General features: G+C 37.2%; 1 protein-coding gene across 1 annotated transcript in view; it reads right to left on the bottom strand.

The window, feature by feature from the left end:
* The window catches only part of TNNI3K (TNNI3 interacting kinase), a 381,325-nt gene that overhangs the window by 345,832 nt on the left and 18,802 nt on the right, over window positions 1–16,691 (bottom strand). The window contains exons 3-4 of the mRNA XM_010591188.2: window positions 4,615–4,700; window positions 2,686–2,783 (exon numbers count right to left, since the gene is read on the bottom strand). Coding sequence (XP_010589490.1) covers window positions 2,686–2,783; window positions 4,615–4,700 — 184 coding nt within the window. The remainder of the gene's footprint in view (window positions 1–2,685; window positions 2,784–4,614; window positions 4,701–16,691) is intronic.

The following is a 16,691-nucleotide window of genomic DNA, read 5'->3' as shown; positions in this document are numbered from 1 at the left end:
GCACATGAAAAAGGATGATTTTTAGGGATTTTGCTTCTGAATGACAGGAATATGTGAATCTGAACATGGGGAAACATGGCCCTCTTCCCCCGTTGTGAAAAACACTAGAAGTTGGGGAAGGGTTATAGCTTCAAGTAATCCTGATACAAGCACACAATTGCCACTTCCCACACACACGCATACCTACGGGCCCAAAACTGAAATAAAAATCATGTCACAGAATTAAGAAAAGACAAAGTATTGAATGAGAGTCTGGGAATATGAGCCAATTGTATTTGATTCTAATCATGATTCTAACATTTACTAGATATCTAACTTTAAGCCTCAGTTTCTTTATCTGTAAAACAGACATAATGTGAGCTTCACTAAATTATTTTAATGATTAAAGAAATAATGTACATAAAATTAGTGTGATATTTAGTTCATAATAAGTACAGAGTGAATGAAAGCTGTTATTATGATTAGAGAGTGAGCAAACCATGTCAAATATTTATTTACAGAAATCTCAAGGAATATCTCAATTTCTTTTTTTTTATTTTTTAATTTTTATTGTGCTTTAAGCGAAAGTTTACAAATCAAGTCAGTCTCTCACACAAAAATTTATATATACCTTGCTATATATTCTTAGTTGCTCTCCCCTTAATGAGACAGCACACTCCTTCTCTCCACCCTCTATTTTTGTGTCCATTCGACCAGCTACTGACGCCCCTCTGCCCTCTCATCTCCTCTCCAGAAAGGAGCTGCATACATAGTCTCATGTGTCTACTTGGTCCAAGAAGCTCGTACTTCACCAGTATCATTTTCTATCCCATAGTCCTGTCCAAACCCTGTCTGAAGAGTTGGCTTTGGGAATGGTTCCTGTCTTGGGCTGACAGAAGGACTGGGGACCACGACCTCCAGGGTCCTTCTAGTCTCAGTCAGACCATTAAGTCTGGTATTTTTACTAGAATTTGAGGCCAGCATCCCACTGCTTTCCTGCTCCTTCGGGGGTTCTCTGTTGTGTTCCCTTTCAGGGCAGTCATCGATTATAGCTGGGTACCATCTAGTTCTTCTGGTCTCGGGGTGATGTAGTCTTTGATTTATGTGGTCCTTTCTGTCTCTTGGGCTCATAATTACCTTGTGTCTTTGGTGCTCTTCATTCTCCTTTGCTCCAGGTGGGTTGAGACCAATTGATGCATCTTAGATGGCCGCTTGCTAGCATTTAAGACCCCAGGCGCCACTATCCAAAGTAGAATGCACACCGTTTTCTTAATAGATTTTATTATGCCAATTGACTTAGATGTCCCCTGAAACCATGGTTACCAAATCCCTGCCCCTGCTACACTGGCCTTCAAAGCATTCAGTTTATTCAGGAAACTTCTTTGCTTTTGGTTTAATCCAGTTGTTCTGACCTCGCCTCTATTGTGTGTTGTCTTTCCCTTCACCTAAAATAGTTCTTAACTACTATCTAATTAGTGAAAAACCCTCTCCCTCCCTCCCTCCCACTCCTGTAACCATCAAAGGATATTCTCTTCTCTGTTTAAACTATTTTTTGAGTTCTTACAATAATGGTCTTACACAATATTTGTCCTTTTACAACTGACTAATTTCACTCAGCATAATGCCTTCCAGATTCTTCCATGTTATGAAATGTTTCATAGATTCATCATTGTTCTTTACCAATGTGTAGTATTCTATTGTGTGAATATACCATAATTTATCCATTCATCCGTTGATGGGCACTTTGGTTGCTTCCATTTTTTGCTACTGTAAACAATGTTGCAATGAACATGGGTGTGTATATATCTGTTTGTGTACAGGCTCTTATTTCTCTAGGATACATTCCAAGGAGTGGGATTGCTGGATCATATGATAGTTCTATTTCTAGCTTTTTAAGGAAGCGCCAAATTGATTTACAAAGTTGTTGTACCATTTTACATTCCCACCAGCAGTGTATAAGTGTTCCATTCTCTCCACAACCTCTCCAACATTTATTATTTTGTGTTTTTTGGATCAATGCCAGCCTTGTTGGACTGAGGTGGAATCTTATTGTAGTTTTGGTTATCTCAATTTCAAGTATTCAAGTTTGCCCAATTCACTTTTAGATAAACTCTCTTCTCAGTATTGAAATTAGGTATGAGTGAGGCCAGACGTAAGGAAATAAACAACTGAAGCAAAGGTAAGAGAAATAAAGGAAGAAAAATAATAGGGAGCTCCAGAAATATTTTTATCAAGGAAAACTTGCAGAAAAGGAATATGGCCTCAATGTGCTTCTCTCATCTTCAAATACAACCTGATCTCTGCACCCCCAAAAAACCAAATCCAACTCATAGTGACCCTATAGTTAATGTCCTGGTGAGGATCTCTGGTGAGGGAACCAGACTGCCTGGTTTAAATCTTGGTTAACCACTGGCTAACCATGTAACCTGGGGAATAATACCATCCACTCAGGGTTTTTTGGAGAACTAAATGAGTTGAACACAGAAATTGATAAGAGAGCCTGCGTCTAGCATATAGAAGCTACCTACTCAATAAAGACAGAGAAAGCCATTCAATAATGCAATGCCTCTGGTCACTCTGAAAATTTTCTATCAGTACTAACTGGCCAAGAAAAGACTGGAAAGAAGAAAGAAACAAAGAAAGAAACTTAAAGATACACACCATTTCTGGTTCTAATACAGTATTTATGGAAATGAGATGTTGTACCTTGTAAACTGCCAAGTGCAAAGCTGTAAATCCATTTCTTGTCAGTCGAGATGGGCGGAGCCCTTTTAACATAAGGGTTCGAATATGTGACTTATTGCCTTGAAGAGAAAAATGAAAAAAAAAATTGATTAAATCCTCCTGGGGGTGGGCCTGGTGACTTTAAAATCTCTCACTGAGTTAATGGTAAATGCCATACCGATGTGTGAAAGTGTCAAATTGCTGTTCATCAGAACATTTGTAAAGCTTTCTAATTGGCAGCCTTACTAAATAACGAACATTTCTACTCCACTTAGAAAACTTGATCTCACTATTGCATATTTTGATACACTTGTCTTCTGTTTTTATTTAGTGCTCTCATCATCAGATGGTTTTTAAACACAAAAACATGAAATAATTTATCTTAATAAACTATTGGGGATATAAGCTTAGATAAAAATCTGGCTGTAGATGATTCCTCAAAACATCATTAGAAGTAGAGCTGTATTTAGATCAGAGAAATACTGAGAATACAATCAAATTTGGGAAGGCATGTTTATCTTTGGGAGGATGATCAGTTTGATAGAGTTACCTTAATTTGTTTGGGAGGAAAGATTAAGGGATATGGTTAGAGTTGATACTGATACAACAGTGTTCTATGTAAAAAGCTGAGTTCGATGAATACTCGCTTGGAGTAACACCGTTGTTTGTTGTTAGGTGCCATCCAGTCGATTCTCACACGTAGAGATTCTATGTACAGCAGAGCCCAGTCCTGCGCCATCTTCACAATCTTTGCTGTGTTCGAGCCTATTGTTACAGCCACTGTGTCAATCTATCTCATTGAGGGTCTTCCTCTTTTTCAATGACCTTCTATTTTACCAAGCACGATATTCTGTTCCAGGGACCAGTCCCTCCTGATAACATGTCCAAAGTATGTAAGATGAAGTCTTTCCATCCTTGCTTCTAAGAAGAATTCTGGCTGTACTTCGTCCATGACAGATTTGTTCATTCTTCTGGCAATTCATGGTATATTCAATATTCTTCACCCACACCTTAATTCAAAGGCATCAATTCTTCTTTGGTCTTCCTTATTCATTGTCCAGTTTTACATGCGTATGAGGTGATTCAAAACACCATGGCTTGGGTTGGGCATACTTCAGTCCTTAAAATGACATCTTTACTTTTTAACACTTTAAAAAGATCTCTCGCAGCAGATGTGCCCAATGCAATACGTTATTTGGTATCTTGACTGCTGCTTCCATGGGTGTTGATTGTGGATTCAAGTGAAAGGAAATCCTTGACTTCAGTCTTTTCTCCTCTTATCATGATGTTGCTTATTGGTCCAGTTGTGAGGATTTCTGTTTTCTTTATGTTGAGGTGTAATTCATACTGAAGGCTGTAATGTAATATGTGTTAACTATTCAGTCATTAAGTCAATACATTTATTGAGTGCCTACTATATGCCAGACATGGTTCCAGGTGCTAGGGTCACACTAATGAATGAAAGAGAACAAAATATGAGGAAATTAAACTCTTCAGATCAATCTTCACATTGAGATTTTATCTTTGGCATTTATCACCTTCCACATATTCCTACTACATATTGTGAAGAAACTGCTTGATGATATTTTAGGCAGTGCTTTAAAGGCTTCTGAATTTAACTTAACTGCTGACTGACAAGCCCAACATTGAAAATGCTTTTTTGATTTCCAAGCAAACTAAGTGACTTGGTTCAGACAAGAAGCACAATGAAACTTAAATTCAGAGCTAAATCAATTGGAATGTCTGCCTGGTAGTTATTGCTTTGTCTGAAGGTTATCAGGGCTGGAGGGGGCAAAGCAAAAAAGAAAATTGAATATGAACAGAATTATTTTGTAGACTATGAAAGAGCTCGAATCATTGACCATATACACATATAACCAGTTTTAAAAGTAGCAAGTTTCAAATACTCACCTCCACAAATGCAACATAAATGAAGTAGAGACAGCCCATTTTCTGTGCGGTAATTTAAATTGACTTTACTGAAGGCTTCATCAGAGCTGAAAAAAAGATTTTACAGGTGACCACAAAGTTCAGCTTATAGTGTATTTTCTTTCCTTTGGAAAATTACAGAAAGGATTACTGTTACTATAAATTCAGAAATATATATATTTTTTCCAGGATTCTTTTGTACCTCGAGCAAGTGTTTTTAATATATGTCTATAGGAAGAATCAAAATTGAGAAAAATAATATTAAAAATTTGAGAGACCAAGTGTAAATTGAAGACTGTCATTCACACTTCTGTGTTCTATGTATAATTCTAACTTTTTTAGGGCACCTTGATAGATTTAAAATCATTTGTAAATAGAAAGCATAGATATTTAAAAGTAAATTCTTTCTCTCACACTCAAAATTTCACATCACCTCTGTGGAGAAATTCAGGGATGTTTCTTCAAGAGGGAGTAAAATGTAGCATTTGATCAGAGATTGGAGAAAGGAATATAATCCCAATGTATTACAAATTCTGCCTGAAGCAAAGTTTCCTTGTACTCTGACTGGACCAGATTTCACAGATGAAGGACGTCTAAACTGTGGTACAGTACTGTGATAGAGTCCCAGGTGAGAAAAGAAGTGGTGTTAGTGGTTCTATAATGAAATCTTGCCTTTCTCTGAACAAAGTCCATTGCCCCAGGAGGGGCCTAAGGAGTCACAGGTAGCCTTTGAAAAGAAATGTAAAGCTAAAATTCTCAACCTCTTGAGGTCATTGGCACTTGCAGGACATTTTTCAGTGGAAATGAGATCATATCCTTGGCTTCCTAGGTCAATTTCAAGCTGCCTCCTGCCTATTTAAATCTCTAGCAGCCTGAGCTAGATAGCATAGTCTTTGGTGGGGGAGCCTTCCATATCATTTGTAAAGTACTTACACTTGAAAGGTACTATAAATTCAGAACATTATCATCAAAGCGCCTGGTTAAGAACATCAAAAGTGACTGGAATTTTAAAATAGAAAAAGAAAGGGCTCTATTCTCCAGAGCACTGCTAAAAAGAGAAAGCTTCTTAATCTAGAGAGTTTGAAGGACTTCAGTGAAATGTTTTAATCAGCAATGGAAAGTCCAGTGGTTTGTTCTCACAGACCTCAAGATATTTCAGGACTTTTCCGCCATCCTAGTCTTCCTGCTTTCCACGTTCAACTTCACAGCAGCGAAGTCTGAAAACATGCTTACTCATGTTGAGAGACATCTCAGCTTGCTCTGGGATGCCAAATGTAGTACAATAAACTCCAATGAGTCATTTTCATAAATGTTGGTAATGTATCAGGGAGCCTAGGATTTCATGAAAGATAGTTAAGAATTTAACACATTTCAATCTGCACATTAGCAGTGATGCAGTGCAATAAATGATGCAAACAAAATTATTTCTGATGAAAATACAGTGAAACCTGTGAGAGCCAAATGTGACGGAACTGCCTTGCTTTTCTGGGTCTCAGAAATTTTCCATCTTTAATACGGTGCGATCTTATCACTTTTCTCTCATTCCTCTAGTGGAAAGTATTTCAGTTTTTCTTCTTTGACTGGTTTCTACCTTATACAGGTTCCAACTTTCGAAAGTTTTACTGTACCACCGTTTTAAATCTCTACCTAAAATGAACCTAATGGGATAGCAGTTTTATGGTCGGTGCATTAACTTCACAGAGCAACAACCCCTTAGAAATTTGTGGCCTTTGACTGAGCCAGGCTTCTGAACATCCGAAGCCAATTGTATTACAGATATTAGATATAAGGAATTAAACTAAATGGGTAATGCTAAGCCAAGTGCACTCTCAGTGAAGATCAGACTTGGAAATGCATTCACAGAGGTTTCCTCTGTGGTTGTGACTTCAAATAATACGGGTTTTCTGAAGAGCTGAATTCTACTTTTAAAGCTAGCTGGACTAAAATTTCCACTTAAGGTTTGTGGGAAATCAGTGTCCATACATAAGAAGGGAAAGAAAACTGTGACCGGTAACTGAACAGGCTGATGAATAAGGGTTCAGAAGATCTGAGCTGCTCTGGCTTCACTTCCCTTATCCTGCTATTACCCAGGAAACAAAACACACAATAAGACCATAAGACAGCAAAAATTACTGGGGCAGGGAAGGAGAGGGAGCCTCTCATGAAATGTAAAGAACTATACAAACTGCATCCTAAGAGAAAAACAAGGATCCCCAGTGGCACAATGGTTAAGTGCTCAGAGGCCAACCACAAGGTGAGCAGTTTTAACCCGCCCAGTGACTTTGCTGAAGAAAGGCCTGGTGATCTACTGCCTGGTGATCTACTCCCGTTAAGACTGCAGCCTAGGAACCTCTACTGGCGAGTTCTGCTTTGTCACATCGGGTTGCTACGGGTAACAATCAACTCTATGCTACTCAACAACGACAAAGAAAGGAACAGAGAAGAAAATAGCTTCGTTTGAGCTAATGCCAATGAGCTTAATGACAAATTATGAAAGGAAAAAAAAAAAACTTTGAAGCTGTTTTATAGCAGTAAACCTCTTAAGAAAATTAGGTTTTCATTGTGTACCTCTAACATTACACAGAAGTACTTCCCATGTCTTAATGTTTTGAAAAGTGGAAAAAGTCATTTCAGCAGTGCAGGTAGGCCCTGAAAGCTTGATCTTTATAGTTACACTTGGAATTCAAATCCTGATTCTGCCTTTCAAGTAGTTAGCGTGTTTGTATTTTTTACTTTAGGTAAGTTATATTGCCTCTCCGAGCCTCAGGTTTCTTCAGCTGTAAAATAAGTAAAATAATCCATATGCTATTGTATTGTTGTGTGAAATTAATGAGGCAACACAGGTTAAGAGCTTACTCATTACAATGTACGTCGGCACCTGACAGTAGTTTAGGAGCAACTACTGGAATCACACCTTTGTAATACAAGTCTGGTGACATCATTATGGTGGTGAAATTATTCTCAACACTGGAGATATTAAATAACAAAAATATACTGAACACATACTATGTGCCTTACCATTGTTCTTGATGTTCACTTCAGGTTGTTTCCAGCAGTCTCCTTGGTTACAAACTACTCATTAATTCCTGAAACCTTTAAATATATCAGTCCCAGGAACATACATGCTAGAGAGAAACCTGTTGTTCGACTCCGGCATTAGTCCTGGACTCTAGTGCTCCTATCATCTTTGCAAAGAAAGTAAACACTGATACACAGGAAATACAAGATGCCAATATCCACCGGTTTATTAAAAAAAAAAAAAAGAACGCTAAATCAATGTCTATTGTTTACATAAATGAAATCGAAAGCATGAATTATATTAGTGACTTTTTATTCAACAATTATTTGTTAGCTCACTGAATCTTAGAGTAGATGTGAGTAACTCAATAAAGAGTCTTAAAAAATAAATAGTTCCTTGCTCAAAACTGAGCTGCTGCCTGGCACTTCCATCTCGCCTTGAATTCTACCCTCCTTGAACGTTCAATGCAGCTTCCATTACTGTCAACAAAATGAATGAACAGGAGAATAAAATTCTGCATTATTTGAAAGTCAAGTGTGATTTTAATAGTACAATTTTTAGCTTAATTTTAATAACTGGGATGTAATCCTTTTTTTAAAAAAATGAGTTACTTTGGGGGCTATATTTGAATCCTATTTCTCATTTCCCATTAAATTCTCATCAAATGTTTCTGTTTTGATAAATGCAATTAAAATATTCAAGATTTTAAAGCAATCATTTCTAAGAGAGAAATTTTGTTTTCTCTTCTTTAGCCTGTCCTAAAGTAACTGTGTATGTCAAATTCACTGCCAAATGAGCATCACTTATGTATTCTAATATTCTAAACTCAATTTATATTTTTAATTTCCCTTCACATTTTTCATCACTTGCCATACCATACTATAACTTAACATATCCTAATGAGTTCACAGTGCTTGCTGGGGCATGGATGAAGTTCCTAATTAAAATGAAGTCACTATTATGAATATATTTCCTACAAGAAAGAAAGTAACCTTTGGGTACAGACCTACCATTTTTAGTGATTAAGGACAGAATTTACTATGAACTCTTTTATTAGCCTTTACCTAATACCCAGAAAAGTATGAAGTTTTATGATCCAATTAAACTTCTTTCCCATGACCTTATCCTTTGGAGCAGACATCTGACATGACCACAAGAGGGAACTTATTAAAATATAACATTTGAACAGTTGATCAAAAAATAACACACTGCTGTCCAAAATATTCAGAGAGGTACATTGTTTTAACTAACTTATTGGTGGAAATGTAGAAAAAGGTCAAGAAGATAAAAAGAAGATATCCATTTGTTTTTGAATAGTCTATTTTCCCAAATTGATCACTTAGATTTCAAATGACTAGTTGTAATTTCTCATATAGATCTTTGTAGGTGCTGCTGGTTTTCCCCTTAACTTGTTCTAGGATGCCAAATGAAGAAGTACAATAAACTGCAATAAGCCATTTTTATAAATGTTGGTAATATATCAGGGAGCCTAGAATTTCATGAAAGATAGTTAAGAATTTAACTCACTTCTATCTGCAGTGCAATGAATGATGTAAACAAAATTATTTTTGATGAAAATACCACTGTTTTAAATGTCTACCTAAGATTAGCTAAGTTGTAAACAGGATAACAATTTTATAGTCTGTGCATTAGCTTCGCAGAACAACCTGGCTCTTTGAAATTTGTGGCCTTTGCCTGAGCCAGGTTTCTCAACCTCCAAAGCCAATTGTATTATAGATATAAGAAATCAAACTAAATATATAATATTAAGTAAAGTGCACTCTCAAGCATTAGAAACAGAAAACTCATCAATAAGAACAGTATTCCCAAGATTTATCCCCAAGAAATATCTAGAAATGTATTTGTCCAATGTCTCCCAGATCAAACCTGCAAACCAACAATATGAAAGTATATTCATACAATAAATATTTATTGAGATACTATGACAGATATAGCAGGAGTAACTAAAAATTGTAAAATTGGGGTAATAACAATTCTTATAAAGTTATTGATGAAGATCAAAGACCACGGCCTTCAGTATGGATTATACATCAAAATAAGGAAAACAAAAATCCTCACAACTGGACCAATAAGCAACATCATGATAAATGAGGGAAAGACTGAAGTTGTCAAGGATTTCATTTTATTTGGATCAACAATCAACACCCATGGAAGCGGCAGTCAAGAAATCAAAAGATGCATTGCGTTGGGCAAATCTGCTGTGAAAGACCTCTTTAAAGTGTTGAAAAGCAAAGATGTCACCTTGAGGACTAAGATGCACCTGACCCAAGCCATGGTATTTTCAATTGCACCGTAAGCATGCGAAAGCTAGACAGTGAATAAGAAAGACCAAAGAAGAATTGATGCCTTTAAATTGTGGTGTTGGCAAAGAATATTGAATATACCATGGACTGACAAAAGACCAAACAACTCTGTCTTGGAAGAAGCACAACCAGAATGCTCCTTAGAAGCAAGGATGGCAAGAGTACATCTTACATACTTTGGACATGTTATCAGAAGGGATCAGTCCCTAGAGAAGGGCACCATTCTTGGTAAAGTACAAGGTCAGAGGAAAAGAGGAAAACCCTCAATGAGATGGACTGATACAGTGGCTGCAACAATGGGCTCAAGCATAGCAACAATTGTGAGCACGGCACAGGGCTGGGCGGTGTCTCATTCTGTAGTACATAGGGTCGCTGAGTTGGAACAGACTCGACGGCACCTAACAACAACAACAGCAAAGTTTTTGTGAGGCTTAAATGAGTTAGAACTAGTAAGCCTTTTATAAATATTAGCTGCTATGATAATTATTTTTACTAATACACTGATACTGATTTTTTATGTTTTTCATTGTTTTGCTTGAGTAGGAAGATAGGGAAGAAGGAAGAGAAAATGGAGGCAGTAGAGAAGGAAGGACAAAAGAGAAATGAGGAGAGAAAGCGAGAAAGAGAGAGATTGAGATCAAGCTGCTTCATAAGACTTTTATAAGATATCCTTGTAAAATTATCATTCAACAAAAAATAAGAGGTAGACTGTCTTACGTCGATGTGAATTCTATGTCCTTTTTAGTTTGAATTGTTGTTACGGTTTGTTTTGTTGCTAATTGATACAATGCACTACCCAAATATGACAAATAGTATTTTTACTATATTTTAACTTTATAGGATGACATTTACTCCCTCAGTAACCTACTTAGCATCTTGATAGAAAATTTCTGCTGTTCTTAGATAAGGCCAGCCTGCAATGTTTCTGAAGCTTTCCATTCTGTAATAATTAAATTTCATAGTTAGTTATCGTATAGCTCTGAAGAAGCAGCTTTTTGGAAGATGTTTCATTTGGAGGATAAGTATGGTGAAATGAAGCTGTGTCCACCATAAGATTTAAGGGGCAGAATAAGCAGAAAGGTCCATTTTAGAAAGTCTCCTTCATTTTCATTTCCATTTTCCCTGTTTTTCTATTTCCTCCGAATAGCATGACTGCTTTCCCGTAAAACAGTACATTCTTTGGACCATTGGTGTTCATTTATTAAATCTAACCACTTTGAAAGGAAGACACTATTATTACTCACCAAGGTATAGCTAGTCAATGACAAAATACATTAAAAATGAGAAAGTAATAGGTTGATTCTGGATTATGTTGATAATTATGTCATGACATTGGAAATTATAACTCCTCTAGAATCTCCTCATGGAAGTTCAGATTTCATATTATGGATTAATTAGGAAAAAGGAGACTTGACAATCAAATTGTCAAAACATGATTCAAAAATTCCTAATAACTTGGAAATACATTGAAACAGAATAATTTAATTGAAAGTCTTTTAAAAGTTGCAGATGGAGAGTCATCATGTAAGTGGTTTACAAAGAGCATGGAAAGATGCATGTATCATCTGGTGCCAAGGTGAGGGTGGGATGAGGGGTGGTGGTTTGAAGTGGATTATCTTCTAACTCCACCCTGAGAGGTAGTTCTAATACACATGATGCAGCAAATCACAAAGGCATGGGGAAAATGAAACTTTCCTAAAGACAGTTCTGATCCAGCCATCTTTCTTCCTCCTAGGTTGAAAACCAAGATCATAAAGGTCAAGATTTTGAAAGCAAATAAACTTTGGTGTAAATCCTAGCTCAACCACATACAAGTAATATAACCTAGTTCAAACCAGTTTAACTTGATGAGCCTCATTTCTCAGCTATAAAATGGCAATTGCAATGCCCACCTCACATGGTTACTAGCATAGACAATAATGATTTCATTTTTAGATAATATCTTTGAGTGTTTACCTTGTGCTAGACACTGTGCTAAAGCACTTGACATACATACATTTAGGACTACATGAGCTAATGTATATTAAAATACCTCGTAGCAAGAGATGGAGCCAACATGACTCTATAGATAGAAGCACCATGCCGTCTCTCTGCAGCAAAGACCTGAAAAGCTAAGTAAAACAGATACAAGCATCAATCCTGGAACTCTAAGCACCAAATGAAGGAATAAAGACCGCGATCAAACACTGAATGGAATAAGAAACTGACAGAGAACAGAGAACTAGGAGAGCTATGGAATGGATATCCCCTACCAGCTAGCACAGCATGGATTTGCCATTTTAGACCTCAGCCAACAAGGACTGTGGACAGGGAGTACGGGAAGACAACTTCATGGAGCTACCAACAGGAGACAGAACATCTGGTAACCAGGGATAAACACTTTTTCACCCCTCACAGTCTTTCCTCTATGCTGCCTCCACTGCTTTCCAAGGGGTTATGGTTGGTCAGTTGGAGAGACACCAGCTCACTGCCACTGGGGTCCACCCTGTCCCCTACCCCTGTTGGCTGGCCCCTTCAGTATAATTTTTTTGTTTTGATTTGCTTGTTTTTTAGGGTTTTTTTTTTTTTTTTGGTTGTTTCTTTCTCTCTCCCTTCCTTCCTTTCCTTTCTTCCATCCCAGCTAGCCCTGTGTGCTATCCCCTCTCTTCTTGACAGGCTGTGGTTTTTTGATTTGTTTGCTTTTTTTTTTCTTTTCATTTATTTCATTCTCTCTTTCATTTTTTTTCTCTTTTTCTGTTTCTTCCCTCTCTTTCTCCTTTCATTCCTTTCCTTTCTCTCACCCAACAAGTCCTATGCACTGCCCTGCCCCTTCTCAAGGCACTGTGCTGCACCACTTGGCTGGAGAGTCACTGCCCACAGCCTCACCAAGTCTGCACCGCCATCACCAACTGGATCCCTCAGCACCATTTTATTTATTGTTTGTTTGTTTATTATTATTGTTGTTTTTTTCTGTCTCTCTTTCCCTTCCTTCCTTTCCTTTCTCCCACCCACCTAGCCCTGTGCACCACTACCCCCCATTTTGGAGGGCTGTGTCGTACTGCTCTGCAGGAGATCATCTGGCACAGAGCATGCCCAGGTCTACTTTGCCCCCAAATGCCTGCTTCCTCAGTGCCATATTTTTTATTTTTCTTTATCTTTCCCCTTCTCCCTTTTCCTTCTCCTTACTAGGCCTTGTACTGCCTCTGCCCCTTCCTGATGTACCTTGCCTTGCCATCTGGAAAGAAAGACATCAGCTCACTGCCCCTCCAATTCTGTCTCACCCCCAAAGGCTGGCTCCCCACCGCCATATATTTCTTTGTTGTTGTTGTTTTTTATTTATTTTTTATATATTTATTTTGTTTTTGTTTGTCAATTGGTTGGCTTCTTCTCTTTCTTTCCCTTCTTTTCTTTCCTTTCTCCCACCCACCTAGCTCTGCACAATATCTATATCTCTTCTTGCCAGGCCAACTCACACTGCTTGGCTAGAGAGTAACCAGCACATGGCCTCGTCATGTCTGCCCTGCCCCCACCTGCCAAATTATACCTCACTGCCATTTTATTTACCTTTTTCTTCCTTTTTTTTTTTTTGCTTTTGTTTCTCTCTCTTATTTCTCTTGTCTCAACCACCCACTTAGCTCTACACATCACATCCTCTCTGTTCCCTCTTGCTTATTTGCACTGTATGCCAGTCATTGCAGCTCCGAGTAGAACCAATACAGTCCCCTGGATCCTGCCCTGCACTGCCCCCCAGCCCCCCTTCTGTGGCCCAAGTTAATGTCACAAACAATTTATCCTTGCCCTTCCACCCCTGCTGGAACTGCCCTACTGCACCATAGCTTAGTGACCATCCCTGCCCACCTGGACGAGGTGGTGAGAAGTATCATGCCCACAGAGAAACAAGCAACAAAATACACCCAGCCTGCCTGCCCAGACATAACCAAATAAAACAGTAAAGCACGATAAAACAATTAAATTTACAATCAATACATGAAGAAATAATTCCTGAGTGTCTTGGAGACAGCAGGCAAAATCAAAACATATTAAAAGAAAAAAGAAAGAAAGAAAAGGATGGCTCCAGAAAGCAACCAAAATAAAATGCCAGATGACCTTCTAGTAGAAGAAAAGGAACTGGAACTAACTAATAGGGAATTCAAAACTCAAATATTCAGGGTCCTCCAAACAAAAAAACAGCTGACTTTGATTCATAGTGACCCTACAGGACAGAGTAGAACTGGCCCTTAGGGTTTCCAAGGAGTTGCCACTGGATTCAAACTGCCAACTTTTGGTTAGCAGCCATACCTCTTAACCACTGCACCATCAGGGCACAAGTCTCCCAAGAGATGAACAAAATACAGACAGAAATAAAGAAAAGATAGACAAAAGCATGGAAAATTCAGACAAAATCAGTGAAAACACAGACAAAGCAGTGAGAGATTTCAGGAAAATAATACAGGAGCAAAACAGCAAAATAAACAACTAAAAATCATACAAAAAAAAAATTAGAAATCCAAAAGATAAATAATAAGATTTCAGAAATGGACAGTGCAATAGAAGGTTTTAGAAGCAAATCTGAAACAATGCAAGATGGGATCAATGAAGTTAGAGAAAAGAATGAAGAAAAAGTGAAAAAATCCTCAGAATGATGTGGGATAGAATCAAAAGCAAAAATTTGTGTGTCAATGGAGTTCCAGAACTGAAGAAGAAATTGGAAAACACAAAGAAGATCATTGAAGATTTGCTGACAGGAAACTTCCCTAATGTCATGAAAGATGAAAAACCAACCTGCTAAGAAGCTCAACAAGCCCCACAAAGGATAGACCCCAAAAGAAAAACATCAAGACATATCATAATCACACTAGCTAAAACCAAAGACAAAGAAAGAATCCTGGGAGTAGTGTGAGAAAAATGAAAAGTCACATACACAAGGAAAACAATAAGACTAAGCTCTGATTACTTGGCAGAAAGCATGCAGACAAGAAGGCAATGAGATGAAATATAAAAAATCTTGAAAGAAAAGAACTGCCAACCAAGAATGATATATCGCTAACCCTAACTAACCTTAACCCTAATCCTAACTTTTCTAGACGGCAAATATGATGGCAAAATTAGGACATTTCCAGATAAACAGAAATTAAGGGGCTATGTAAAAACCAAACCAAAAATTACAAAAATTATTAAAGTCCTTCAATTAGAGAACTAACAACATCAGACAACACCCTGAATCTAGGATATATGAAAGCACCAACCAGATATCAACCTATATAATGACTCTTAAGGACAAAACAAAACTAAAAAATTTGCATCAAAGAGCCAGAGGTCAATCTGTAAATGACAACATCATAACAATAAAAAAGGGGATAAATGGTATAGAACTTTCAAATGGCGAGGAAATCAAAGTGATATCTAGTAATAAAAGACTAGTTCAAACTTAGTAAGATGGGGTGAATTTCAAGGTAATCACAAAGAAAGTTAACAAACCTACTCATCAAAATAAAGAAGAAAAGCAGAAAGTCTCGGTAAACACAAAACAAAAGAAATGAAAAAAAAAGTCCACAAACAAAATGAATTCAGCACAGAAGGGTAAAGGGAACAAAGAAAACAATAGCACTACAAAAAATAGCACTAAAAAGTGACAGCAAAGAACTCACACCTATAAATAATCACACTGAATATAAATGGCCTAAATGCACCCATAAAGAGACACAGAGTGATAGAATGGATTAAAAAAAAAAAACAGGACCCATCAATATGCTGTCTATAAGAGATGCACCTTAGAAACGAAGACATAAATCTATTAAAAATCAAATGATACAAAACAAAAATCGAGCAAACAGCAACCAAAAAAGAGCAGAAGTAGCAATACTAATCTCAGCTAAAATAGATTTTAAAACAAAATCGACTGTAAAAGACAAAACAAAAACCAGACACGTTGCCACTGAGCCAATTCTGACTCATAGCAACCATATAGTAGAGAGTAGAACTGCTCCATAGTGTTTCCAAGGAGTGCCTGGAGGATTCAAACTATTGATCTTTTGGTTAGCAGCTGTAGCTCTTAATCACTAGACCACCACGGTTTCCAATAAAAGATAAGGAAGGACTTTATATAATGATTAAAGGGACAATCCATCATGAGGATATAACCATAATAAATACACGCCCAATGGCCAAACTCCAAAATACATGAAACGAACTCTAACACCACTGAAAAGAGAAATTGACGGTCCCACAATAATAGTAGGAGACTTCAACACACCACTTTTGGTAGCGGACAGAACATCTAGAAAGAAAATCAGCAAAGATACAGGAGATCTAAAAGCCACAATCAACCAACTTGATCTCTTAGATATATAGAGAACACTCTACCCAACAGCAGCAAAGTACACATTCTTTTTCAATACACAAGGACATTCTCCAAAACAGACCACATCTTAGGCCACAAAGCAACCCTCAGCAAAAACCAAAATATTGAGATAATACAAAGCATCTTCTCTGATCACAATCCCATAAAAGTAGAAATTAATAATAGGAAGAGCAAGGAAAAAAAAATCAAATACATGGAAACTGAATAACACCCTTCTTAAAAAACACTGGGTAATAGAAGAAATCAAAGATGGAATAAAAAAATTTCTATAATCAAATGAGAATGAAAACACATTACACTAAAACCTTTGAAACACAGCAAAGGCAGTGCTCAGATGGCAATTTATATCAATAGATGTACACATCAAAAAAGAAAA

The sequence above is a fragment of the Loxodonta africana genome, chromosome 3 (genome assembly GCF_030014295.1).
Source record: "Loxodonta africana isolate mLoxAfr1 chromosome 3, mLoxAfr1.hap2, whole genome shotgun sequence".
NCBI lineage: Eukaryota > Metazoa > Chordata > Mammalia > Proboscidea > Elephantidae > Loxodonta > Loxodonta africana.
Note: the sequence above shows the minus strand (reverse complement) of the source record. Positions and strands in the feature narration are given on the sequence as shown.